This window comes from Alligator mississippiensis, chromosome 8 (genome assembly GCF_030867095.1).
Source record: "Alligator mississippiensis isolate rAllMis1 chromosome 8, rAllMis1, whole genome shotgun sequence".
Lineage (NCBI taxonomy): Eukaryota > Metazoa > Chordata > Crocodylia > Alligatoridae > Alligator > Alligator mississippiensis.
Window position 1 is genome coordinate 383,493 of NC_081831.1, and position 27,846 is coordinate 411,338.

At 55.0% G+C, this 27,846-nt stretch overlaps 1 protein-coding gene across 3 annotated transcripts in view; it reads right to left on the reverse strand.

Moving 5' to 3' along the window:
* Positions 1 to 27,846, reverse strand: part of ASPSCR1 (ASPSCR1 tether for SLC2A4, UBX domain containing) — a 50,184-nt gene that overhangs the window by 6,533 nt on the left and 15,805 nt on the right. For 2 of the 3 annotated variants that reach the window (XM_059731884.1, XM_014595601.3), the window contains 8 exons: positions 23,238 to 23,295; positions 22,484 to 22,557; positions 21,342 to 21,765; positions 15,861 to 16,000; positions 13,482 to 13,563; positions 12,736 to 12,802; positions 11,779 to 11,841; positions 11,398 to 11,450 (listed from right to left, as the gene is read on the reverse strand). In XM_059731884.1, the coding sequence (XP_059587867.1) occupies positions 11,398 to 11,450; positions 11,779 to 11,841; positions 12,736 to 12,802; positions 13,482 to 13,563; positions 15,861 to 16,000; positions 21,342 to 21,765; positions 22,484 to 22,557; positions 23,238 to 23,295 (961 nt within the window). Of the gene's footprint in view, positions 1 to 449; positions 622 to 11,397; positions 11,451 to 11,778; positions 11,842 to 12,735; positions 12,803 to 13,481; positions 13,564 to 15,860; positions 16,001 to 21,341; positions 21,766 to 22,483; positions 22,558 to 23,237; positions 23,296 to 27,846 lie in introns of all 3 variants that reach the window. The other variant, XR_009463766.1, reaches the window with a different exon arrangement.

Consider the following 27,846-nt stretch of genomic DNA (forward strand, 5'->3'; position numbering starts at 1 on the left):
TCTACCCAATTTACTCACAAGTTGACAAATAACCCCAGCTCTAGATCTCAGGCTCCACCTCCCCAACCACTTCCCACCACTGGCAAAACATCAGTCCCAAACCCTCTTAATTGGAAGAGACTCAAAGGAAGTAGACGGCAGTTCACAAGGGTATAAAGTGTAGCCTCCTCCCCGTGGCTTATTTCCCTCCACCCCACTCCTCCCTAGCACTCAGCCCTGGCAGATTCCTCTCTCTCAAACTGGTGTCCAATGCACCCCCTTCCCCTTCAGTCCACACACAGCATTAGCTCTTCACATGATCCTATGCCGACGGCACTGGCCCGGTTCTCAGGCACTGGCCCATCTCCACAGCCAGGGCACAGCCAGCTGGCAGGGCTCCTCATTCATGTACAAGCATCGAAATCAACAACACAAAGAAGTCTCAAGGGAGACAGTGGTACCCACCGTACCCTGTGGGCAGCAGCAGGATCCCAAGCCACAGCACGGCTCAGCAAAAACACGGGGGGTCTTTCAGTTGGAGGTGGGACTAGGTGACGTCTCGAGATGCTTTCCAGCCCGACTTCTCTGTGATGCAGTATCTACTTGAGCAGTGGTTTGCAACCTTTTCTCATCTGCAGACCCCTAAAAAGTTTCGAATGCAGGTACATGTGGGTATCCACATACTTTTGATTGATCATAGTCATCTTTTACAGACCCCCCAGACACAACCTGCAGACCCCCAGGGGTCTGCAGACCACAGGTCGCAAACCACTGGTCTCGAGCTTATAGCCGTGGAGGCGCGGAGCTTCTCCGCACGGCCCTCACAACACTTAGGGAGAGGCGGTGGCGCGCTGGAGTCCCACAGCTATGGGCACAGCGTTCTTTGAATACTTGTATTCCTGGGGCCACTGCCATACTCTGGTTGAAAAGCCACAGCGGTCGTCTCCAGGGCCTGAGTCACTGCCTCAGAAGCAGATTCCACAGCACTCACATGCCTGGCTCCGCTTCCTTTCCTGGGACAAGGCATTAAAAGACCAGGTATTCTCCAGACCTGAGGGGACCACACTCTCCTGTAATTTCTGCATCATACTCATCCCCCAAAGGATCACAAGGAAGGAGCACTCTCCGTCATAGAACCGGGAGCCATTTGAAACAGGATTTTGGAAACCATCAGTCAGTCAGTCAGCAGCAAGGCCTTACTACGGGATGAGTCATGTGCTGCTTGCCATGCTCACGCATTGCTCTCCAGCAGCCACATCGCCCTGCTTTGATTTCCATCCAGCAGCGCGGAGCCATTCAGACCAAGGAATGGATGCTCTCAGCCCACAGACCAGTCCTGTCACAAATTCCTCAGATAGGCCAGATCTCCGGGATGGAGATGCAGCCTCCTTTGCGTTGCAAAAACACATAAGGGCCCAGCCTGAATGGGACCCGCTCCATGAAGTGTTACGCATCACACGCGTACAGAGCTATGGGCCACGCTGCATTAGGTCCTGCACGCAGGAACACAAGGGGCCGCCACTTTGTGAAGCACTGCACACACACAGTAAGAGCTGACTTACAACACAATCGGAAGTGACAGACCACTGTAAGAAAGAGCATGAGCCAAGCTCGTTGAGGAGGGACTGAGATGGAGAGGGATGAAGTGATTCTCCCGAGGATGCACCGAACAACTGTGGCAGAGCCAGAGCCCCAGCCTTCCCCTTCCCGTCCAGTCCAGACAAACCTACAAGTCCCTAGCTCATATCCACAAGCCTCTGCTCTCAACCAGGCCACTGGGGCAGCTGCAGCTTCACAGCCAGACAAAGGACAGGCAAATATAGGCAACTCTCTGGATCCTTAAGCCTGTCACTACTGTGAGAACAGGCAACGGCTGACAGGAGCCCAGCCAGAGGAAGCTCTGTGGCTGGCACTGACAAGGACTGGCTTTGACTGGCAGCTCAGTAGATCAGGTGTGCGCGCTCTCCTCGTGCACAACAGCACATGCCATTTTCCCTAAACTCTGCAGTTCATCTGTTTTTTGAGAAGACTCAGCAAATTCCTTCCTATCAACAGAAATTCGGTACATGGGTGTCTCAATGACTCACGCAAGACTTCATGGCCATGCCCATCACTGCCCCCTTCAGCCAGGCTAGCCCTAGAAGCCCATTCTCCAAGCTTTCGAAAGGCCTCAAGAGACAAGGCTTTGTGGATTCCTTGGAGACGCTCACCAAGCTTTCCCCCTGGACAGCTCTCCTTTGGCCGCCTGTCCAAAGACTTACCCCACAGGCCACCACCACGGGGCTTGCGACTGCATAACTGTGATCTGCAGTTCTGCTGTACAGGCTTAAAGTGAAGCCTTCAGACACCACAGTGGTGAGCGTGGTTTAGAGCAGCAGGACACCGGGGGCCACGGGGCAGACTGGGTCTGCAGGGTCTCGCCCACCGCAGCATAACCAGACCAGAAAGTGACGCGTCCCAGCAAGGCCGGCAGCAAGGATCCCCAAGGGACGTAGTTCTGCCCTGCTCTTTACGGCACGTTTCAGTGGCTTGCACAAGTGCCCTCTGCCCAGTGCAGCCCTTCCCCATCCCAGGCCTCAGACATCCACGTCCACAGCGCCCTGAAACAGAACGCCACAGAAACATGCACATTCTCGCCGTGTCGTCGTTCTGTTTACTGACTGCACGGAGCTCTGGGATCAGGCGGGGATTGCCGGCTAAAGGGAACGTGCAGCTGCCAGCGCGGGAAGCATTCTTTCCGTTACATGATCTGAAATGATTAGAGTGCCACAGGTCTGCTGTTAGTTTGATGTTAAAAGATTAGTGAAAAAATGAGCACTTCAAAGGGACACGCACGAGGATGCAGAAACCCAAGCTACCAGCACACAGTGCTGCCCAGCACGCCCTCCCCCCCAGACACACAGAACCGCACTCGGAAAATCGCTCAGGAAGCCAACGGATCAAAAGCTTTTCTGACAAGATTGCGAAGAGCATCTCTGGAGCAGAAATAAACACTAGTGCCATGGTCAAAGGGACACTGCCCCCACGGCTCTTGTTTAATACCCGAGAACAAAGCACCCCAACCCAGAGCCCCCAGCCGCAGAAGGAGAGACAGCCTCTGAGATGCATACTGGGAGATCCTGGTCCAGGTTACAGAATGCCCCAAGGACTGTCTAACTTTAAGATAAGCTTTGCAAGGGCCCTCTTGAGACCCAGTGGAAAGAGCACGCAGTGGCCCCTTGGCTGGGACTGGGAAGGCGCAGCCCCTGAAAATTAACAGGCCAGGAGAGCAAGTCTGTGGCAGGGTTTCAAGTTGGAGAAAGCCTGCAGCACTGCCCACCGTGCCCACTTCTCTGCTCTCTCCCAGCAATTGCCCACAATCTATGGATGGCACAGGCAGGTGCGAAGCTTCCTGCACATGGTGGTGATAAACCACATTCGGCAGGACAAACAGTAGGCAAGATGCCTCCCCAAACACCTGAACTGAGACTATCCGGAACAGACAAGGCACAGACCGAGACCTCACACAGTGTAGGTGCATGCTTGGCCCCAGGCTGTGTGAAGACGGATGGATTCCAGCGTCCCCTGCTATTCCTCTTTCACTCACAGTTGTTCCACCTCCCCTGACCCGCCACTGGAGAGGTCCCCGATGGGCTGACCCTGGAGGGGCAGGGTTTTTTCTGCACTTTGCTCAGACTCTTTCCACTGGCACTGCCTGAGGACACGAGGAGTGTTGCTGAAGAACAGCGTGGCCAAGCAGGGAGCCCCAAAGAGTTCCAACAACGGACCCGACCAGAAGACCCAGGAGAAACGAACACCTCCTCTGGACACCCACCCCTGTGCAGAGTCCCAGAGCCTTTCCCGATGAGCCAAAGAGTCTAAGACTGGATTAGAAAAAAACAACTAAGCAGGTACGTGGAAGCACGTTGGCTCCACCAGCTGCTCTGAAGATGGGACGACGGCCTTCTGCCCCCTTGGCTTCCCCAGCATCCGGAGTTCTCACCCTCTGCTCGCCGTTTCCCAGCTCTGAGTTCAGAGATCAGCGCTCTGGTCAGTGCTAAGGCCCCAACTGGAGTCATTCCAGCACATGTTCCTGGGAGAAGGAGGGAGGGGGAGATGGGAAACAGCATCTCTGTGAAGTTCAGTGGACCCAGAGAAGCATAAACAAGCAGCTGGAGCTGCAGGGACCCCTTGGCCCAGCGCTGCAGCAGGGAAGCCTGCAGTTGATCAGTTCTGCTCTCCAGAACGCTATAAAATCATTCGAGGGACACGGGGATAATGCGGCCAGCAAAAACAGCAATAACAAATATCAAAGCAATGCCTTGAAGTCTTAATGGGCTCCAAAAACTCCATGCTGCTGCCAATCTGTGTGCTCACCATACTGTAAATACACACACATTTTGGGACACTCGCTTCAGAGGCGGTTCTTTCAGCCTGGGCTTCTTGGCAAACAAGCTGGCAACATTTACTTTGCTGGTTTTTGACTCCTCAGTTTAAAGGTCCCCTCTCACTGAAGCCGTCAAACCTACAGGCTGCTGGAGCCATGGTTCCATCAAGCAGGGAGCACACAGGCAAGGAGCTTCAGCAAGACTTTACTTCACTGCCCAGCGGCCCCCTGCTTGATGCTGGATCCACAGCAGAGCGCGGGCTCAGATTTATGGAGCCCTCGGTGGGGCAGGCCTCAGAGCACCCTCCTCTGAGGGACCCCAGGGCAGCCTGGCAAGAGGCAGGCAGCCAAGAGCTGGGAAGGCTGGGGCCAAGGCCTAATTGCAGCACACTCCCAACTCCCCACGTGACCTCAGACAAGGTCCCTCTGGGAAGAACAGGACTGCTCTGCAGCACAGAGGCTGCGAGCATTAGCATGGTACCAGCTGCGAGGGGCTCAGACATGGTGGGCAGGCAGGCAGGCCGGCAGCAGCGTCTGGCCAATGCACACAGGCACATTCACGCAATCCCACGGGCGACAGGCAGAGCCACTGCAGCTCCCCCAAGACTCTAGACACCGCTCTCACAACTGATCGCAAGGAGCCCAGGGCCAAGGGGCAGGGTCCCACGTCCTTGCCCAGGGCCCTGCGTCTGCCTCCCCTCTGCACCAGTGCATCCCGGAGGAGCCAAATCAAAAGGAAATCGGGGGCCCAGTGGAAGCTGAGGACTGGCTGCCCCTCCTTCCCAGCAGCACTGCTGCTCCTACAGTCTGCTGGCAGCACTCAGCTAGGGCAAGGCCACACGCATTAGGGTCTTTAGACAGACCCAGGATCCATTCCAGTGCAGAGGTTGTTTGCACCTGGGGCAGCGAGTGTCACCCAGTCTCTGCCGGTGAGTGTACTGCGTGCAGAGGACTGTTCATGCCTGCTACTAGCTGCATGGCCACTGGACCCCGGAGGAAGGAGTGGGGCACATGGAAAAAAGACAGTGATGCTCTTGGTGCAGCATCTCATGGTAGAGCACCCAAGCCAAGGGTGCATCTTCTCCAGTGCTAAAGCAAGAGACACACGGCAGCTCACCCAGTCCCACCTACTGACCCCCCCATCCAATGCTAACTCCAGCACAGAGGTCTCTCTCCCAGCCCCCATGTGCACAGGGGAGGCAGAGCAGAAAGGCTCATCCCCAGGCCCTCTCTCGCAGAGGGAGAGGCCTTGGGGAAGCCTCCATACAGAGCTAAGCCCTGCCCAGTAACGAGCCCGGGGCAGCAGAATCCTCTGGAAGCCCCAACTCCGCAAACTTGCCCCTAGACTCAGGACTGAACCACTTGGTAAACAATGCTGACGAAGAGGAACCTTCACAGAGGTGCAAGCACAGCCCCGGGGCCAGGGCTGGCCCCGCGCCAGCGCCCCGCCGGAGCCGGCACCACAGACACGACTTCTCCGCTTGCTTTGTGCCCGTGTCACTTCTGCTGAGAGCACTGTGGCTCCGCGGAGCAGCCCGATTAGTAACAGCAGCCCATAAAAGGGGCGTCCAACAATAACAGAGCTGCCAGGGACATGAAAGGCAGAGCAGCTTCCGCGCCCATTTCTCTCCGGAGAAGAAAGCCCCCTTCAGCCCCTGCCAAGCGCTCAGATCTGCGGCGGCAGGGAAAGTCTATCCAAGCAGAAGACTTTCAGCATGGAGCCTCCGCTGACTCAAGGCGAAAATCACAGATGAAAGAAGATTTATGCTGGTAGCGGGGAGCAAAGTGTCACCCAGAATCAGCCAACCTAAATTGGGACAAGGCACCAGGCTCGCAGGTTGGAGCGCCGCGGTCTCCGGCAGGCAGCGCGGGTAATTGGAATGGTATGAGGCGTTCTGGGCAGGGATCGCTCCCTCCCGTTTGATGCTCCTTCCAAATCAAATGTTTATAAACACACGGATTCATTCCTGCCCCAACCAGACCATGACCCGGCAGGGCCGAGGGGCCCAGGCCGGGACACCGGCGACACGGCCGCTGGCATCGCACGCAGCCCCTCCGCCCCACCCAGCACCGGGGCCATTTTACACCCAGCCGCCTCGAAACAGCTTCATGGCTGGCGCCTGCAGCTGAGGAACCCCTCCCCCTGCTCGCATTCCCGGCGCGGAGGCTCTGCCGCCACCAAAGCACTTTCCAGCACTAAGAGGGAGGGACCCCATCCCTGCCTGGGCCCACACCTTCCTCTGCCCTCTCCCTGCACCTTACTTGACTCACTCCACCCCATCACAGCCACAGGCTCCCTGGCCCTCGCCCCCTCCGCTTCCCATCCCCAGACTGTACCTACCAACTTATTCCCCTTCAAACAAACAAATCCTGCTGCTGCTTGCCTTGGCCCCAAGCCTCTGCCCCATCACTGCAGCACTGTCACTAGGCCCAGCCCCAGCAGCTCGACTCATGGGGTCTTTTCCAAACCTCTCCCTGCTCTGTGGAGGATGCAGGGGCTTCCCTGGGAAGGATGTGGGCAAAGCTGTGCAAAGCCCCTTCACGTGTGGGGAAGTTAAAAGCCCGTGGAAAAATCCCTTGCTCTGAGGGAGGGATTGGGTCGGACTCGACGATCTATTGAGTTCCCTTCCGACCCTAACATCTATGAATCTATGCGACTGTGATTGTCAACCACGGTGGTGGCACCCTGGGGTGCTCTGAGATCCTTTCAAGGGTGCTGCAGGATGCCAAGCAGTGTCAGTGCTGCAAGGCATGCAAACAACACACTGCTCTGCTTGGACTTTCTGAGCTCTCTGTAACAGAAGAACTGCTCTATTATTTTTCTGTAGTCAAGTAACCAGTGAAAACTCAGAGCTGGCATTTTCCTAGGGGACCTTGATCTAAAAGGGTTGACAGCCACTGATCTAAGAGAACTGTAGTCCCCTCCTCTCCGCCCCAAACTAATGCTGCAAACAGGCTGTGTGGAGCCAGGCAGGCTCTGCCAAGTCTGGGGGTAAACAGGGTGGAAAACAACAGTCTGGGGCCCTTTGAACCGTCACGCCAAGCGGGTGCTGTGGCAGAGACCGGGAAGCTGTCAGCTCGTCTCGGACCCACTTCCCCACCGTCTGAGGTTTCTGCGCTAGTCATTGCCAAGGTGGATAAAAATAACGACAGCGGGCCAGGCGCAGGAGGGAACTGTGCACGGGCACCCAGCTCCATCCCAGGCACCCAGCTCAGGACTGCAGTAGTAATCTGGGAAGCAACTACTTTGCAGGCCTGGCAGCTTGCAAATACAGCGGACAGCACAGGGAGGTCAACTATCACCACTACAGCTGCAACCCCTTCCCGTGTGTAGGTGCCAACTGCTCCAAAAAGCACTTCAGCAATGTACCTTATGGAGCCTCTGCCAGCAACACAAGCTACACGGGCAGAAGCATTCCTACGCCAGGTGAACCATGTCAGCATCGAGGCTTTCGCCACGACTGAAACATCCCAAGACACGGTAACACTCGTCATCCCCCAAGTAACATGACTGCAGATTGGGCCCTCATGCCACGCCAAAGGCTCACAGCTCCCTTGCCACTCCACATACTCACCAGGCTTATCACAAACTCTGCACCACACCTCTACCGAGTGGGCAGAGGACACTCCCCATGGGTGGAGTGCTGTGGCTGCTAGCACTGTACACCCACTCCGCACAGGTCTGACGTGCTGCACAGGGTCCCAGCCGGGGAGAGTCAGGCCCATTAGCTAATAAATTCCACTACTATCTGCAGCTTGCTTCAAAGCCGAGAAGGCCAAGCATGCTGGATTTCTTCTTCCTGCTGCCCCCCCAAACCAGGGAAATTAGATTAAAAAAAATAATGGCATTAAATGAAACCTTAAAGCCACAGAAAATTGGGCACTGAGAAGCCAGGAAATTCCAACGGTTCAATTCTCAACAAAATGTTCACTTACTCGAGTCACACATACCAGACAATTTATATTCCCACTTTCCTTGTTACACATGAAATTCCACATATTATTGCTTTTATTATTAGCACATTACCATACAATTTACAGAGTGACTGGATGAGCATGGAAATCACTTTACTGGATCATGCCAGTGGTCCATCCAGTCCAGTATTGCATCTCCAATAGTAGCTAGTGCTAGCAACTTCATAGGAAAGTGCACAAAATCCTGTTTTCCAAGGGTTTCAAGTGCAATCTTTAACAGATAGAGACTGTCACAAATGCTGAAGCATGACATCCTAGACCCCTCCCACATTTGGTTGACAATTCTGGGTAGTCATGTTACCCATCCAATCCCTCCATGATCTTGCTAAATTCTTGGCTTCAGTAACAGCCCATGGCAGTGAGTCCTGAGGTTTAGTTATGCGGTGGGTGAATAAAGCATTTCCTTTTATCGTTTCTAGATTTGCCACCCCTTGGTTTCAGCAAATGGCCTCCCGGTCTCGTCTTCTAAGACGGGAAAAACATAGGCCCCTTCTCTAGGCAAGTTACCCTACTGAAACCTTTCACAAGCCAAATGTCCTGGCCTTAGGGCTCTGCATTTAACGTCAGATTCTGAGCGGAAACAAGTATTTGCTTCCCAGTGAAGCCATTAAAAAGGGAATGTGCCTAGCACAATAAGAGATCAGGCTCAATTAACTATCCTGGGATCTCAGAGCAGCCTAAGGGAGACTTTGGTGGGGTCCAAATATACCCAACTGCAATACCTCTAAGTGCTTTCCAACAGGCTCAGCCTATGCATCAAGGGGTGAATTCCATGATATATGCCACAGCTGGTGAACTGCCCATCCATGGGAACCGGTAACACGCAGCGCCCTGGGCAACAGATATACGAAGAGAAGGGAACAAAGTCTCTGCCCCAAGCAGAAATGGTGAGTGCTGCCCAGAGCTTCCCACAGCAGGCAGTGTTTCAGGAACAGGGATGGGACACACAAGAGGAGCAGATCTGGTAGAGTCTGAGAACGACCCAGAGGAAGGGAGCGCTGAGGCGGAGCAGCTGGAACTCCCTGCAGAAGAGGAAGGGTCGCTAGCACTGGCAGCTGGGGACAAGGAAGGTTCTGGACGGTCTGGAGGAAGGACTAGCCAGAGCCAGAAAACCACAGCTTTCAGGACTGCAAAAAGGCAGAACGTGGTGTGGAGGAAAGAGGAGGGCAACAAGGGAGAGGATCTAGAAGCAGAGCGAGGTGGGGCACAGTCAGGGACGACGCCAGTGTGGCAAGCATGGGAACAGGTAGGTTTGAGGTGTGCAGCGTCAGTTAACACCCAAACCTAATCCGGGAGACCATTCTAGAGGGAGAAGAGACAGTGGAGAGGGGAAGTCCACGGCACTCTGGCAGACAGGAGTGAGAGGGGAGCAGAATCAGAGGCACGCAGGGGAGTCAACAGGGTTAGCAGGGACAAAGAAGAGAAGGTAAGGAAGCCCAGATGGGAAGGTGGCAGCAAACACTCCTGCCAGTCCAGTATAGGGAAAGACAGCAGCAGAAGTCATCTGAGTCCTCCCCAGGGAGTGCCTATCACTGACAGCTGTTGGAGCAGTAAAGTGGGGAAAACGGAACTGGAAGAAAGGAAACTGCAGCTGACGGGTGTGACCTGCTCACAGAAGCAGCTTAGGAGCAAAGCAGAGAGCACAGAGTGGGAGTTAGGGACAGGCAGGGCTGGGAGCGGCTTGCCAGGGATGGGGGCAGAACAGTACCCTGGTGCCCTGCACTCCAGGAGGGCAGCACACTTCCCGCTACCTTCCCTGCATGGCGGCTCCTCCACACGTGCCATTAGAGCATCACGTTTCCTTTCCCTGGAACTTCCCCGGACTATGCAGACAAAACCTGCTTTCCCCACCGCCCCCACGGAGCCGTGTGGGAACCAGGGACCAGTCTGGGTGGCGGCTGCGGGTGAGGCAGCACAAACGCGGGGAGCTAGGAGGAGTTGCCCTCACAGGGAGTGGGAAAATCTCCCATTCAAAGGCACGAGGAGCTTTCCACTGGCATCTCTGTTATTAATTAAAATATCTGAAGTGGCTTTGAAGAGAAACAACACTCAGTTGGCTCTTCTCCACCAAGAAGACATTGTGTCTTGCAGACACACACGGCGTCCGGCTCCCGCCCGGGGGAGGGCTGCCAGACATTCTGGCATGCTCAGGGAGGGATCAGGCACAGGTGGCGTGCGGGAAGGCCTAGATGGACAGAGCCCCACGTAGGCTGCTTGGCCAGGTGCAGCCCATGGGCTCCCACACTGTGATTCCTGGAGCACAACGCAAACCGAGCTGCGCTCAGCACCAGCAGAGATGGGAAGACTGGCACTGCCACACACTCCCCAGGCCCGGGTGCTGGGCAGCAAGGACAGCAGCTCAGCTCACTGAAGTCATGCAGATAAGCTGTGTCCAGGGCTAACTCCAGCTTTTGGCACAGTAGTTTCACCAGAGCCTGGGCATGAGGCAGGGGCCAGGCCTCTGGGTGGGAACATGACACCCATGAGATCTGGGCCCCTGCAGATTCAATTGGCCATGAGCTGTTGCACTGGGGTCTCTTCCACCAAAGCCCGTGGGAGATTGTGCTGCACGGCAGATGCGTCCTCCACAGCCCTCCAGCCCCCTAAGCCCAATCATGCCCAGGGCTGGAGGCTACACTGAGCCCAGAGGTATCCTGCAGCACTAGACCATTGTACCCTCTCGTTCCACAGACCACTGCCCACCATAGCAGACAGGAGCAATGGTCTGCTAGCCCCATATCACTGGGCCAGAGCACAGGTCCACAGAGCCCCACTGACCTGCTTCCTGCACTCACCTGCACATAGTTCCTCAGAGGAAAGCTGCGTGGAACAGCAGCTGCCACCCACCCGCACAGCAGCTGAGTCGGTGCCAGGCCCCCCCCTCGTGTAGGCAACACATCTTGCTCCACACGGAAGACCTCCCCACTGACGTGCTTTTGCTCCAAAACACCCAATCCCATTAGCTGCAACTTAGCCTGGAGTGCCAGGGACCCTCACATTATCTGCTCCCATTCCAGAGCAAGGACAGGCAGCTGGGAGAGGAGGACAGCAAGCCAAGGAAGAGAACCAGCCCTTACCTCAAACAGGGTCAAGCTCTCATCACTCAGGATGGTCCTAGGAGGTGTAATAACTGCAGAGAAGAACAAGTTGCACATTAGGACAGCAGCTTCACGACCGTGCCACTGCTCTGGGGGAGGTTTACAGCACCCTTTTGCAAGGTGTGTCCTTGCTGTGCACCCAGGCAGTGCTGCCTGCTCTGCTGCAGGCAGGACCCTGGCAGGGTGAAGACAGCAGTGACACTCCTCATGCTCTGGGCAAGGCACAGTGGAAAAGGTCCCGTTTCAGGGTGCTGCCCCAGGGGAGGAGAAGGGGGAAGCTCTTGCACAGGCCTCATGCCAGGTGTCACTCCAGGGAAGGGCTCAAGGGCAGGGGTAGGCACAAACACCCACTACACTCACACAGGTAGAATGGCAGCTCTGCATCTGCAAGGTGGCTTCTCACAAAGCCTCTCAGGTCACCAACTGTGGAGGAAAGAAAGCAGAGGAAAGGGGTCTGCTGGGCCCAAGCACAAGATCCACAGCACACCTGCCAGCAGCAGCTTTCAAATGCTACCCTTGGTAGTCAGATGTCCAGAAGCAGCTGCAGCACATGCAGGGGGCCCCAACCCACTGAGGCTCTGGTCCCCAGGTCTCAGACCTAACGGACAGCACCTGTTTCTGAGGGCAAGTCCAGAAATCTAATGGGCACGGGGTACCTGACTCCCCAGAGGGCAGAGGATGTCAGTGAATGGCCGGAAGAGCAGCCAGGTGTGTGCCCTGACATGCTCCCTTGTGTGGCCCGGGAGATGCAGAAACCTGTAATCCCTCTGCTGCTTCAGCTCCATTGGAGAGGGCCTGATTTTCAGCTTGGCCTTTGGTGGTTTTAAAAACACTAGCTGAATTCAGCCTGTTTTCATGTACTCCCAGCCCTTCTCTTCAGGACTCTGGCTGGAAGAAGGCTTTGTCCTGTACAGGGACAACACTGCATTGTTTGGGAATGAGTGTGCCATCAGCCAGGACATCACTGTGACTCTTCTGAGCAGGAATACTGCAACTCCAGGGTGCCTGGCACCATCCCTCCCAACAGTCTGGAGAAAAAGCCCTTCCTCATACTGAATCTGGATGAGGCCAACACCTCGGAGCCTTGCTTCCCCCACTCCCTGGAGCAACAGGAACAAGCTGCACTAGTTCCATGTGAAAGAGCATGCAGCTCAGGTGACTGCAGGTGTAACCATGCAACTTCTTCAGGGCAGTGTAGCCCTCCCTCACCCATGATGCAGACCCATCCAGAACCGTCCTGTGCATTGCCATATCCCCATGCCACACGGCTTTGCAGGCTGGGTGCTGCCTGTAAGACGGGAGCAGATATGCACTTACCTGTTTCACTGGGGCGGAAGAAACCTTGCAGAACATAGCGGTCTGGGAAGTGAACCCGCAGCACCACCTAGACAGACAGCTGCATCAGCTCCAGCAGTTGCCCTCAAAGTCACTGCCCTGCTCACATGAGATAAACCTGGAGCAGAGCTGAAGCCAGGCAGTCTTTGCTCTGCATGGAGGTCACACCAGATGGACACATTCTTCCCTCAGGGGCTGCACCTTTCCACTGCCAGGCGGCCATTCAGGGCCCCTGAGCTGGTTGGGTCTCCAAGAATCTGTGACCATCAGATCTGGTCTCCAGGGAGGGTAATGATGCTGTTTGTACTACAGCAGCATTGAGACAGAACCGCTGTGCCAGAGGCTGCATAAATAGGACGCACAGTCTGTGCTCTGACAAGCTCGTGGTCTCAGTGAATCACCACTTCTGAGCACCCCCCCGCCCCCGCAGCACATAGGGGAGCCTCCCAACGGCACTATCTTTCCCCCCAAGAGGCAAGCAGCCAGCAGCAGGAGGGTGCAGGGGGCCTGGCAACAGGCCAGCTGCTGTGGGCATGCTTGCTGGTTCTGAGCACCATCCTGTCCGTGGCTCGCTCCAGCAGCATGCACCTCCTGATTTCCCAGAGACATCACCAGAGAGGCAAGCCGGAGCACCCGCCCGCCATGGCCCTGTTGGTCCCTACAGAGATCCGACCCCTTGAATTCACAGTGACCAATGAGCACAGGAGTGGAGATGAAGAACAGGCTACCTTTGGGTAACGCTCCAGCTTCTCCTTCATCTGAGCTTCCCTCATGGACTTTGTCATTAAGGGAGTCTCTTCCAGGCGTTTCCTACAGAAGGGGACAAGACAGATTACCTGTCAGATCTGCCACTTTATGGCCCGTTTACAAGATAAACAGCCCAAGCAGGTCAAGTGCAGCTCTGGGCAGCCCCCACTCCCACCACTGCCCCCTGCCCCAAGTCCTTCTGCCCTCCCCCCATGACGCCAGCCCCCAGCCCCATCCCATCCCACCGCCACCGTAGCCACCTCAGAGCCCAGGCCCAAGTCCCTCAAGGTGCTCTCTTCACCCACAGCACCCAGCCTCTTTGTGTGACCAATACCAGCCAACACAGGCCTTGGACTTCCTTCTCCTCCGTAGGTTTTCCTGTCTCGGAGACACGAAAACACCACTGTTTATTCCCTACAGCTTCTGTCCCAAGCAGGCCCTGCACACCGGCTCTCCCATTCTGGAAGGGCACAAGGCACTCAGGGCAGTGCTGAGCTACAGCAGCCTTCACTCCACATGAACCCTTTCCACATGCAATCCCTTTAGCCTTTGGAAAAGAGGGGCAGGGGCAGGGCCCGGGCCCAGGCACAGGACAACTGTGGAGAGAAAAGGTACTTGGGGAGTCTCTCCCAGCCCAGCACTATTCACAGCCCCTCAGCTACCAAGTAGAGGCACTTTCACCACAGGTACTGTGCTTTGTAGGCCAGGCTGCTGGCTTACTTCAGCCTCACGCACCGACTCATGTTACCAGAATAATAGTCTGACAGCCTCTGAAATGCTGCATCATGCAGCCATCGCACTGAGTCAATGGCATGTGCATCTTGCCTTTATTTTTATCCCTGTCTGCGGGCAAAAAGAGTTGTAAGAATCAGCAGATTTCAAAACGAAGTCCTTCTGAGGGGCTGCGTTCCAGGAACCCCTTGCCCAAATGATCCCAAATCCGCACCACTAACTATGCCCACAAGGAGCACAGCAGTTTCCAGGCCAATGTGGGTTCGTGTGGATTTTGGAGCACTTGGAAGAATGGTCTCAAGCAGACAGCGCCATGGGCGGCGTGCAGGAAGGATTTATAGAAGATTCGGACTGAACGCGTACAGCACTCGCCCCAGGGAGGCAGCTCCCCTTACCTGGCCCACCTCGTCCCAAACTCAGCCGAGAATCCAGAACCTTCCCGACACGAGCGCCCAGTTCCTGACAGACGCAGCCCTGGGGCAACTATGCATCCCCACGTTTTTTGGCTTACTGGTCACCTTGGGACAATGTCTCAGCGCTGGCTTATTCCAGCGAGCGGCAGTGGAACGCAGCCGTTCTGCCATCAAAGCGATGGGGATTTGCTGGCTGGCTGCGGGCCAGAGCTAGCTCCCTTTGAAGTTGATGGGAGTCATTCTGCTGGTAGCAGGATCAAGCCATGTGTCACAGCATGTCACTCATTAGTCACAGGGGGAGCAGCCACGCCCGCCGAGTTATCAGCCATCACCCTGACGTCAGGTCAGGCCAAGGCACACGTGGCAGGAGCAGCACGAGATGCCTCGGCCTTCCAGCGCTCAGGCTGGCTCTGGGTTGCGAAGCACCCGGCTTCAGGAGCAGCAGCTCTGCGTGCACATGAACGCGTGTGGGGCAGGGGTGGGGGAAGAGGGCACCGTGTCTTGGGCAGCCCACCCGAACGCAGAGTTTTGCACCTTCACCACACGAACACCAAGGCCTTCACATCATTTCCCCCAGACGTGGCAGAGAGGAGCATGCTAAACGCTTCACAAGCATTATGGGGTTAAGTCCTCCACACCTCTGTGAAGGAGACACTTCACCTCAGTGACAGGCCCGAGACACAACCAGCTTTATGGACTGCTCTGGCAGCACAAAGGCCCTAAGGCAGCCAGACCTCCCCTGGCAGTGCTCCCACCCCACTCCACAGGCCACCTGCAGCCCAGGGAAGGAAGAGGGGCTATGTGCAGCTAGAAGGCTGTGGAGCAGCCTGATGCTACTTCAAAAGCATGCCAGGGCCAGCCTACAGCTGGGAACAGTTAGGGTTTTCTTCCAAGGACACAGGTCAAATCTGCAGCAAGACCAGCATCTCCTAAGGTCGCCCCAGAGTGCTCCATGTTCTGGCTGCTGCCCAGTTCTCTGGATTTCACTCCTTCCAGGCCTGCACCCCACAGCTCCCGTTCTGGGCCAAGTGATCTAAAAAGCCTTAAAGTGGGCAGTGGGAGCCAGGACTCCAGAACACACCAAGCCCAAACCACGGACCCAACCAGCCCGACTGGCTTCCGGATGCCAGCACTCAACGGCACAGCCACGTGCTCTCCTCTGTGAGTGTGAGATGAGACACGAGCACTGGGACTGCTCGTGGGAAAGGCACTTGCCTCTCGCTCTGCAGCTGGGACAAGCGCTTCCGCACGTCGTCCACCGTGACTTCGAAGAACTCGTCAGGAAAGTCCTTTGGGCCAGGAGGCAGTGCTGGCTGCAGGTCTAGGTGGCACACGACCGGCTCCCGCTCCAGCAGCTGCAGAGCAGACAAGCACAGGTTAGTCTCGAACGTGAAGCAAACACAGTGGGACCCTGAAGCCCATGTAGCACGGTCTGGTCAGAGCTTCTGGTGCTGACTGCCTATTCACCTGCCTTTTCCTGCACTGCACATTTAAGTCCCAGCCTTGCCCATCCATCCAATCAGCAAGAACTCTCCTCCTGCCCAGGAATTCATGCTACACCCTCTTCCTAGGCCCATGTGCAGACTTTGCCCTGCTTTCAGCTGCCCAGAGTGCAGAGCAGACTTCTCCTCACCCACACGTGCAGCCTGCTAAGACCTAGAAGCCCTGGAGGACATGTGAATTTGAGACTAGGCCAAAGAAGGTGCAATGAGCCCCAGCATACAATGGGCAGGGATTGGCAGAACATGAACTTCCCTGTTAACATGCAGCTCTGCAGCCTGGAGCCCTTCACAGCCAGCTGCCTGCCTGGCCTAACCCAAGGCCCCATGGACCAAGCATCCTAGTGATGAATGTCCCCCAGCGTCTCCCTCTCACCTTCCCAGCCTCCCATCTGCCTCCCAGCCAGACATACTCCTGCACATCCCTACAAGGGCTCCCCTGCTTCTGGCCCCCTCCGCTCTGCCCTCCCCCCATGCACAGGCCCCCTGGGAACAGAGCGAGTCGCTCTCAATTGTCAGCAAAGACAACACAAATTACAAGGCAAGGTTGGCTCTATTTGTGGGCACCAAAGGGTAATTTGAGAAATTAAAAGAGCGAGGTTGTGTGGGTGGGACCCTCGGCTACTTTTAGAAAGTTGAGTGGAGTCGGCTCTAACTAGAGGGTGAAGGCGCCTGATTGCAGCTTTCCCTGGGCAGGGGGAGGAGGAGTGCCCAGAGCAGCAGTGTCCCTGGGCTGGGAGCATAAGGAGTGCCCCCGAGCTGCCAACAGCCCTCGGCCATGAGTCTTTTGCACATTGGCCCCCTGGGCCAGCCACACAGAGGCAGGTGATGCCGCAGGGTCAGAGAGGGTCTGGCTTGGACCTCCTCCGAGTCAGGCCTCTCCTCCACATTCAGGGCTCCCTTGCACTTAGACATGCTCCCCCATGCAGTGGGATGTCTCAGAGTTACACTTCGCTGCCCTGAACAACCCTCTCCAAGCACACCCTGCAGACCCAACCATGCAAGGACAGTCACCCCTCAGAAGAAAGCTGAGGGGACAGACAGGCCCTGCAGCTGACAGCTCTGGATATGAACAAGAACTCCAGGCCCTCTTGCTGGCAGCTCCTCACATGCCACTGAGGCTGCCAGATCAAGCACCCAGGCTAGCAGCAGAGGCAGGTGGATCCCCCCAGAACCAGCTAGGAGCCTGTAGCCACAAGCCAGCAGTCAGCACAGCTCGGCAGCACTGCTCTTCCATGCCCCCACAGGGAGCTGCACCTTCCAGAAGGCAGCCCCAGCCCCCCGTCCCCCTGTTCACAAGGCCAATGCCCTTCTCACCCCAAAGGCCTCCACCAGCCAGTCAGAATAGCAAACCCCTCATTCTCCATGGGGCAAATCCTCACACTGTTATATCCCTCGTCCCACCACACACCTGCCCTGACACCTTCCGGGCACCCATGATGGCAGCAGCCCCAGCACAGCCTGTGCCTCTGCGCTGGTCAGGCATGAGTACAGCTGAGAGCATTACCGCATCTTGATAGCAGTGAGTCTGCCCTGAATTGCAGACACATGTAGCTAGACCTGCACTGCTGAGCTAGTGCCTGGAAGGGCGTACAGCAGCTGGATCCTGGCTGCCTACGGGGGATGCGCTCGCACCTGCAGGCACCACGCAGCACATCACCGAGGGGGCACTGAGGCCATGGCATGACAGTGCCTCCCATTCCAGCAGCTGCACTGCCCCCCTGGATTTTTACTTGTGTCCCTTGACCCACAGCAGAGCAGAGCAGAGCAGAGCAGAGCAGAGCAGAGCAGAGCAGCTGCCTGCCACCCTCATACCCAGCACCCTGGTCTACATCTGGGATCATCTCAGGGGGAGACTAATTCCCCTACTGCATGGCCTGAGTGCCTCAGCCAGGCTCCTCTTCCCATACGCACATCACCCACTTACCCAGGGGGTGTCTTAAATAGCATAAATGAGTCTCTCATTAGGAGGCCTGAAGGCCCATCCTCTAAAAGCTTGTGCTCTGGACAGAACCTCCTCGCCAGGCACCTCATACCCAGAAGCAGGCCGGCTCCATCCTCACAGGCTGCAAGGGACTCCCCAGGCCTGCTCAGAAAGAGGTGGCAGTCGGCTATGCCCAGCCATGCTATCCCTCCACTTCCGGTCCAGGGCGCTCTGCACAGGAAGTCAGGGCGAGGGACAGTCTCCATCAACATCCGGTGGTCATTGCCAGGCGGTTCCTACCTCCAGTCAGATAATTTAAGGGGGGAGGAATTGTACCTTTCCCAATCACCTGCCCCTGCCAACAACCGCTGGGCAGCTGAGGGCAAAAGGCACAGCCCTGCTAACTAGGGATCTTCATGCCCCAAGAACACCGGCTCTTTCAAGTTCTCTATTTTTGCTGCTCAGGTACCCCGTAGGTCAGGATGCCAGAGCCCCTTCTCAGGCCTGCAGTGCATCTGGCCACTCTCACCCATACAAGACAACCCAACATCAGCAGCAGCCCAGTTCTACTGGAAATCACTGCTCCAGTCCTGAAAACTGGAGGAGATGGGAGGCTTGAAAAGCTGCCGCTGACTTCAAAGCAGGGTGGCCAAACCCTGCTCCTCTCCGAGGCAGCTAGCACCACTCTCTAGGGCAATTCAGAGCAAAGGCACCTTCCAGTAACAAATGTTCTGACATCCAAATCAGCATGCAGCGGGTCTGCGAGCCACGCTCAGCACAGAAATGAAGGGACGCAGCACAGATTTTATCCAGCCTTTCTTCAAATCCAAAAACCACACACAGGCACAATGTTAATGGGAAGATTCCTTCACTTGAAAATGGACCTTTGATGTTTAAAAATACTTTGTTTTGTTTTGGGTTTTTTCCTCAGGACTGAAGAGGGACAAAAAGCAGATGCCATGTGGCCAGCCTGGCTCTGGCGCTGCTGCGGGAGTAGGGGAGCAGGGAGTGGCAGGAACAGGAGGGAGTGCCATGCCATCAATCAGCAGCAAAAGCAGAGATCAAAGTGGCAGTCAGGATCACCCACGTTTCACACAAGGGCAGAGACCCTCGGACAGGATGGAGCCCGCAGAAGCCGAGGCAGCTCTCAAGAGCTGGGAGGGGATACTAATTCCAGAGGCACAGGGCTGCACCACACTGAAGTCCTGTTGGAGTGGTAAGGAACCTCAGGGTAGGCCACAGCTCCCATGCACAGAGTCCGAGGGTGCCCCCCCCAGCTCTGCTGGGCAGGAGAACGGCAACCCCACCACAGGCAAGAGAACAGGCCATGCCTATGGAGATGAGCTGGTGCAGGCCTACAGCATAAGAGCAGAGTCCCCTTCACACCCACCTCCTTGCAGATCGGGCAGCAGCCAGAGCAAGCGATTGTTCCTGGGTAAGCAGAAAGCGTGCTGTCAGCCCTGCGGCTGAGCCCCTTCTCCAAGGGGTCTGATGCCAAAGTTCAGAAGGGAGCAGCCACTCTGGAATGTACATGAATATTCATGACTGAGCTGGAAAAGCACTGATCTGCTGCTTCTCGGGACCTCCAGGTCTAGCCTCTGCTTCCGAGCTGTAGGAATCAGCAGAAACGGGGACAGCCCAGATGTAAACCTACATGCAGACACCCCTTGCCTGCAGCCAGTTGTAATGGTTCCTCCTGCAGCTGATGCTGCCTTCTGCTCTGGCAGCTCACTGGCTGCATGAAAGCTGCTTCAAGACACGCAGGTGTGCTTGTGCTTTGGCAGCTGCTGCATGCCACAGAGCCAGGCTAGTGCAGACAGGGTCTCTGTGACAATGGGCAGGGTGGGGACATGTCTAAACCTTTTGTCTGCTCCTTGTTGGCATAGGAACCTCCAAGTCCCCCTATGTACAGAGCAGATCTGCCCCTGCCCCAGGCGTGCCACTGTTGCATTCAGATGGGCCCCACCAGGCTGCAATGGTCCCAACTGCTGGCCCAACCCAAAAAACAATGGACAAGGGAGGGACCTGCAGTTCATCAGCCCAGGCAGATGGCTAAAGAGGGGCACAGAAGAGACAGCTGTCTTTCCTGGTAGTAGATTGGGCAGAGGGAGAACCCAGAGGGGCCCTGCCTGGCCTGAACACACAGACACAGGTGCGCCCTGGCTTGACCTATGTCTGAGGACTCTGCTTTTATTCTTCATAACACAGGCTGGTGGGTCAGGAACTCCTCTGCAAGGCAAACGCTACCATTCCTGCATTCTGCCCTACTGCCCACTGGGCACCCAGAAGCCAGATCCAGAGCCAAAGGGAGCTCTGAGGGATGGTGTATGTGCAAGTACGGAGCTGGGGGAGAAGTGGGGGGGGGTGAGGAAGGGAAGGGGGCAGGTGCTGGTCTGGGGACAGGAAGCTGGATTGCAGAGCTCCAGGTCCCAAAGCAAGGCTTGGGAAAGACTGCGGCCAGAGGAGCACATCTGAGAGTCTTAGGGCTAGAAACAGCCACCGGACTCCACCAAGATCTGGGTGGTGCAAAGGCATCTGGGTTCCCACACAGACAGGTGCCCGTGGGTCAGGCTGCAATGCTTCAGGACAGGACACTATCCCAGCACAGACTGCAAGCAAAACACCTCCCATGGACGGGGCTCCTGTCAGGCTGAACAGAGCCCAAGAACTTCTTCTCAAACCTTGCGACAGTGGAACAAACCTGACTATACCAAAGGTAACTGAGCCACATGCGCACCCACAGCAGATTAGAACATGCAAACCTGGACCCTGAAATCCTGCCTCACCCTTGTAGAACCACAAAGCAAGCAGCAAACGAAGTCTCAGCTCTTTGTCCATAGGGATAAGAGGCATTTGATGACGGCACCTGGCCCTGTCAGGCATTTGGGCTGTGGCTTATATGGAACCTGCCACAACATCCGGTTCTCGTAGGCTGCACTCCCCACCAGGCCGTGTCCTTCCCTCCAAGCACGCAGCTCAACAGACACCACACCTGTCAAAGCCCAGACCAGCTCAGGGCTGGAAGCAAAGTCTAAATCCCCACTGCTCACCTCCTTCTGCAGTATCAGTCACTCATCCCAGAGGGCAGCACTCCTAGCTAACACAATTTCCTCCTCTTCAAAGGCCACAGCTCAATGCTCATGTTATAGGACAGACAACACTAGGCACTGGCAAGTCTCTCTTTGCAGACGACCTGTTTTCTGCAAAGCACAATGAGAGAAATGCACTCCCTAACCAAGACCTGACACCACACACAAACAAAGCTCCCCTTACCTGCTCATGTTCCTTTGGCTGTCCCTGGCTAGTCTTGGTCTTTTTTGGCTTAGAAGGGCCTCCAGGACTACAGAGAGATGTTGGCAGCTTTGAAGATGGCATGTCTGACACTGGAACTGCTGCAGCTGCAGGAGACTCTCCAAGACACTGCCCACCTCCAGAGAAAGGGACGAAGGGGACAGGTGCTGCGGCAGCCTGCAGCCCCCCTGAGCTGGCCAAGGCATTGGGCTGCTCATCTGTACAGCTCTTTAAGGAGGCAGACACATCTCTGTGGTCCAAGTCCTTTGGGAACGTGTTTGTTTGAAGTAGAGGCAGATCCACAGCTCCTTCAGTGCAGACTGACCTCCGTGGAGGCTCATTTGCTTGGGCTGCAGCGTCCACAGCCTCCTCCTGGCCAGATGAACTGTGCTTCTTCATGACAACCCTGTAAGGAGATGCCAAAGGAAGGAATGAAAGCACTATCACTGACGCTGAGAGCCTGGCCAGCCAGCCCTGTTCCCACCGTGCCCCACACAGAGGGACTGCAGAGCACAAAGAACCCCGGCACTCACAAGCTGCTTCTTAAGGACAGTCAAAGAAAACCAGTCCTAGTTACTCTGAAGTCTGAAAGGCCTGTGAACAGCCCCCACTCCACGGAAGAAGTCTCCCTTTTGGGGAAAAGGACAGCAGTCAGCCCTGGAAGGCACCCAACCTCCCACAGACTGAGCAGGGCTAGTAAACCAGACAGACGGACACCCCTCACCCCAGCCAGGAGGAGGCACTGCAGGGCCTGGGAGTTGAACATGCGTGCCATACAAAGCAGGAAAGGTACAATGGCAGGATTTGTCCTATCCTCAGAGGGACTTTAGCTTGGAATTATCCGATTCACTCAAGGGAAAAAAAAGCCAATCTATGCAAGCCCCTTTAATCTGCACAACACAACTGGTCAGTGCCAGCATCTGCAGCTGCGGGAAGCACATCTGGGAAGCAGTTTCAGATAAACAGGGAAATACAATAATTACTGAGTGCCGCGATGTTTTTCTCTTTGAACTTTTAATGCATTTTTTTCATCCTTGAAACAAAACAAATTTACCACTGGAGTGAAAAATAGAGGGAAGAAAAGGGAAGTGCTCAAGCTGGAAATGCATCTCACTCCTCCCAACCTGATAATGGCGCTGCCTCCAGTCAGGCCAAGCAGTTTCAGTGTTGTCTTCTCCAGGGCATCCCTCCCTGCTATCTGCAAAGGGAGAGAGAGGGGCACAGGTTTAAGGCACCTGCCTGCCAGCCAAAAAGTCAACCAGCAGGGCCCAAGCCGGCAGCCTCAGGTCAGCACGTGGCGCCCATGCCGACGGCAGAGCTCAGGGTGCTGCCACTTCCGAGACAGCTGCACATGGGACAGGAGCGTCTCAGAACTGCCCAGCCGGGGACGCTTCCACCCCAGAGGGAACACCAGAGGCAGCAATCCCACACAGAGACTGCAGGTCCCCAGCCTCTACCCCGTCCTTGACCCGCTCCCAGAGGTCAGCAGGAGACACTGGGGCCATCTCAGGAGAGCAGGCCCCACTCTGCTCACACACAACATATTAAACAGAAACGCTAATGCAAGGAGATCAAAACTTGGCGGAAAGCAAATATTTATTAAAATGAAACCACTGTTTTGACTCTTGGGTTTCAGAAGAAGCCGAGAAAAACACAAGCAGGTCATTGAGAGCATTTTATGGGCTCAGAGGTCTGAGCAGCCCTGGGTTATGTTCCAACAGAGCTTTTTTTCCATACAAACACGTCAGGCTTTGAAAAGACCAAAGCTCTTCGACTTCCCCTTTCAAGAAAGGTCTGGGAGAAAACATTTTCCAGGTTGGAAAGTAGCGCTGGGCTTTCCTTATTTTCAAGGACAGAGGGAGGGAGCTGGTGACTTACCTCATCTCGCATGTAAATACAGACTGGGGAAGAGTCACGGGGCTGTTCCACAAACTCCCTGCAAGGAAAGGGAAAGAAAGTGCAGCCATCACTCCAGCCACCGCCCCACAGCCCATCCCGTGGAGAAGGACAGCGCCAAGTAAGCTGAGCAGGCCACTCTCCATTCTCAGGCGCACCAGTGTAAATCCAGAGCAGCTTCACAAGCCCAAGTGACAGCACTGTGCAGAGGTAAACCCTTGGCTAAACATGCCAATTATCCCTTCAGAGGCGGACGAGAGCTAATGGTTCAGCTGGATTCTGACATGAGTTTCCTAGATCACTCGGACAACTCATGCCCTGTGCCTCAACGCCCCACCTTTAAAGATGGGGTAATACTTTCTTTATTCCACCCACCATCTAGCTTCACTTCTCTGTTACAATGTAGACTGGATTGTGTCTGGGGCAGGGGCTGTTTCTTCTAGCATCTGGTGGAACAGAGTCCCGTGCTAGATGTTACTCTGATTCAGCTACACTACTAATCTGAGCACAATGGTGATGATGCAGAGTCATGCAGAATGGATGTGGCAGCAGCTTTTGCATTTGAGAGAGCAAAGACCAAACCAGGCCACATAAAAGGCAGCTGCAAGGCATGAGATGAAGACAAGCAGGGCTAGAAGTCCAGTGAGACAGGGCACACACAGGGAGAGCTGCCAGCAGAGGAGATGCAGAAAAGGAGAGTGCAGACTCAAGGACGGAACAGGTGTTTGGTGGTGGAGGAGGAAGTCGAGTGAAGATGCTGCTCTCTCCCTCTCAAGAAACAAAAACTTTCAGTCTAAATATCTCAGAAATGGAAATTTAACTTCAAGTCTCCCTGGCCCAGGCACAACAGCCACTGTTGCCAAGCATCTCATAAATGCTGCAGGGCTGCAGGTAGGCTGAAGCGTGATCCTTGTCAGCAGGAATGCCTAGGCACTCCCGAACAGTAAATGTTGTCTGAGGGCTCCAGAGGTCAGTGCAAAAATAAGTGTCTGGAGGCCCTGGGTCACAAACCAGGCTGGAGCTGAGAAGAGGGGTGGTGGAAGATAGTGTCACACTTCTGAATTTGAGCTGATTAATTTGCTTAGTCATCCTAGACCCCGCAGAGAACGTTCCCTACTCTCCCCACGGGAAGAAGGAAGCAGTGGAACAGATACAGCCGAGGGATGCCTGGGACTCCTGGCTGGTCAGATGCTTCTCATGAGATCAGTCTCCAAAGACGGATAGGGAAAGGGGTGGAAGAGGGGCAAGGACTGGATTTATATCAAGCTCCCATGGTCATGATATATAAGGATAACAACCACAGGAGCCTGAGAGAATTCCATTTTGAATGGTGAAGTAATCTCAGTTCAGGCTTGAGAAAAACAGTACGGGCACCAATCACAACTGGGGAAGAGAGGAAAGCCCTGGTGGGATCAGCCTGGCTGTCGTGCCTGCTGCTTGGGACATGATGCTGGGTTGACAATAGACACGGAGGAGGAAGGAAAACGCATGTGAACAGCAACACTAAGTTTGTACTGTAGTCAACAGTCTCTGCTGCTGACAGGTGAACATTTCCCACTTGAACTGGCCGAAAACCTAAACGTTCTTCCTCCTGATGACAGGTGTACAGATGTTCAGAGGCCTGAATATGGCCCTAGAGCCCAATCAGCTGTGTAAAGACTCATCCATACAAGACCTGAGAAGGTCTGGTCCTTCAAGAGGAAAATCACCGGTAGTAAGAACTTTGGGGATCCCTGGGGACCAGTGAACACTACAGGACGTGGCATTTCCTTACCTAGAGAATCCCTGGGTGGGAATCAGGGGGCAGTGGTGCACGCCCGCAGAGGGGGAAAAAGCAGGGGAGCTGTAGGCAGTGCTGTGCTGCCCCTGGTAAGAAGGGTGCATGCTGGTGTCAGGAAGACAGCAACAGATCTGCAAGCACCATTAGGCTCCGGTACCAATACTGGGTCCAGTCCCATGAGTCTCAGTGTCATGCCAAGAGAGAAGTATTGCTGGTGTTGACTACTGGTAACGGAGGTGACTCAGCCTCAGTCCTCACTGAGGGAGTCTGTGCCACACTGACCTGGGCTAAGTGATCCAGGTTTGGGACACAGAATTAGTTCACAATTCTTTCCTCTAGTCCGAGGAGGTGGCTGGGTGCTATATGTCACCTCGATACAGTGCTTCCACCTGCTCTGAAGTGGTACCCGACTTCAGTGCCCATGTCCCAACGTCCACAGACAAAGCTGACTCCCCTCAAGCCCAGGCCTGGAGAAGGCGCTGGCTAGAAACAGCGACAACTAGATGGCCAGAAGCTTTTGCTCAGTTTAGAGTTTTTGGAAGATTCTGAACGTTCAGTACAACCCAGCAGGTAACAAGTTGTGACACTGGGAGCAGAGGTCAGAAAGCTGCTCCTCGGGTTTCAACACACTGGGTAGGGATCAGGCCAATACCACTTCGTTTCACAGTTGTTAGGGTTAGAAGGGACCTCAACAGATCATCGAGTCTGATCCTCTGCTCTGGGCAGGAAAGAGTGCTGGGGTCAGATGAGACCCCAGCCAGGTGCTTGTCCAGTCTCCTCTTAAAGACCCCCAGGGTAGGGGAGAGCACTACCACCTCCCTAGGGAGCCCGTTCCAGATTCTGGCAAGCCTTACTGTGAAGAAGTTCTTCCTGTCCAACCTAAATCTGCTCTCTGTCAGTTTGTGGCCACTGCTCCTGGTTATTCCTAGGGGTGCCCTGGTAAACACAGCATCTCCAAGTTCTTGCTGCCCCCCGCCCCCCGGTGAATTTGTAAATGGCCACTGATACTGAAGCTTTCACCATTTATTGCTAACAACTTTCACCTTTGGAGCCCTACGTGCCACTGCAGTTTATCTCGTTATTTAACAGAGGACACTGGGTAAAACCCAGCAGCCTGCCCCTCCAGTGGAGACATGCCATCTGCACTCCAACAGCTGCTCCACTGGCAAAAGCGAAACAGCTGAAATTCCTCATCATGTAGACTGCATTGATCCCAGTACCCTCCAAGCTCTGGTCTCCATGAGGGCTGGCTCTCTGCAGCCTCACCCCAGCAGGAAACAATCATGCGTCACCTGCTACTTTTACAAAAAATGCCTTTCTGCAAGTCCACTAATGAAATCCACCTGACAGCCGAGTAAAGGGATCCTTCACAGCGCGGCTCCGGAGGCCTCTGAGAAGGGAGGTAGCAGCCAGCCTCTGAAGCCAACTTGTCACTCTGTGCTCCGCATGCTGCTGACTCCAGCCGATACCCCAGTGCTAGCTATTAACTCCAGCAGGGCTTTGCAGTTGACTTAATTAAAGGGTTGTACAAACATTCATGCATATCTGTGTCTTCACTTACTGACCCCAAACGAGACGATAACAAATCCCTCAGGACACCGTCAGCCTGAAATAGTTTCAGTCTGTGTGTTTGTGAATTAAATGTTTTGGAAAAACTTTATAATAAAAAGACACCTTCCACAGTAACAGTTACCTGCACTGTACCTGCAGGAGGGTCCATGCAACCACAGCCTCCAAAGCACTTACCAGTGTGGCGTCTAAGTACTAAACAGAAATGCAGGAGTAAGGAGGAGCAGGTGTTCCCTCTCCTGTGTGCAGGGCAGGTGCAACTTGTCTGCATCTAGGAGGAAGGGTCCTGCTGCCTCCTTTGTCCAGCTCCCATCATTAATTTGTGCTGGGAAAGCAGCATGAGCCGTGAGGGAAAGAGAAGGGGGCACTGGTTTCTGCCCATGCAGACGTGAAACAAGCCAGCCCATACCACTGTGGCCATCGACCTCGTTAATAGTAGAAGTGGGCAGCAGAGCCACGGGAGACTGCCACTTTCAGCATGCGAACTGAACCCAATCCTAAGCGAAAGCTAACAAGCCGACAGATGTCTTGTGCTTCTCCTTTCCAGCCACTGCCATGCGTCTTTCCCCGACTGGGGTTGTGCAAATTCTCCTTCTCTAGTAGCAGACTCCACTTGGCACTGAGGCTGCAGCATGACGCAGCACTATGCACAGAGGTTGCAGGGCGGGATGCAGGCCTCCACTGCAAACATCCAGACTTCCTGATTTGCAGCCTGGTCTGAAACCAAGCCTGACACTGCAGATGGAGGCTGCTGGAACTTGGCTCCCATTGCTTTGTGGATAACTGTGCCAGGAAGCAATGGGCTGACCAGCAATTGCTGGGGTTGTGCACCAGTCTCCTGGAGCACAACACTGGGGTAGGTGGACTGGGCACTGAGATTTTCACCTCTGCACACAAGTGACCAGCAGGGAAGAAAACCCCACTGTGTGTTTATCAGACATTAATAGCAATAGGGCAAAGCACAGTCAAATACTTCAGCTGTCCTGGAAGTACCCATTCATCTCAGAGCTCGGAGGCTTGCTAGAAAGCATGTCAGGTTCTCAGAACAGGGCCCCCGAGGGTCCTGCTGACACAGCAATTACATGTGTACCCTCTGGCATTACATGTATACCCACAGAAACTAGGCCTTTAAATACCTGTGCTCAGACCTCACATCTCCAAAGATGAGGGATCTTCTTTATTCATCACCAAGAAACAACAGACAATCCCACATAATTCTGCCACGGGGCCAACTCAGACACA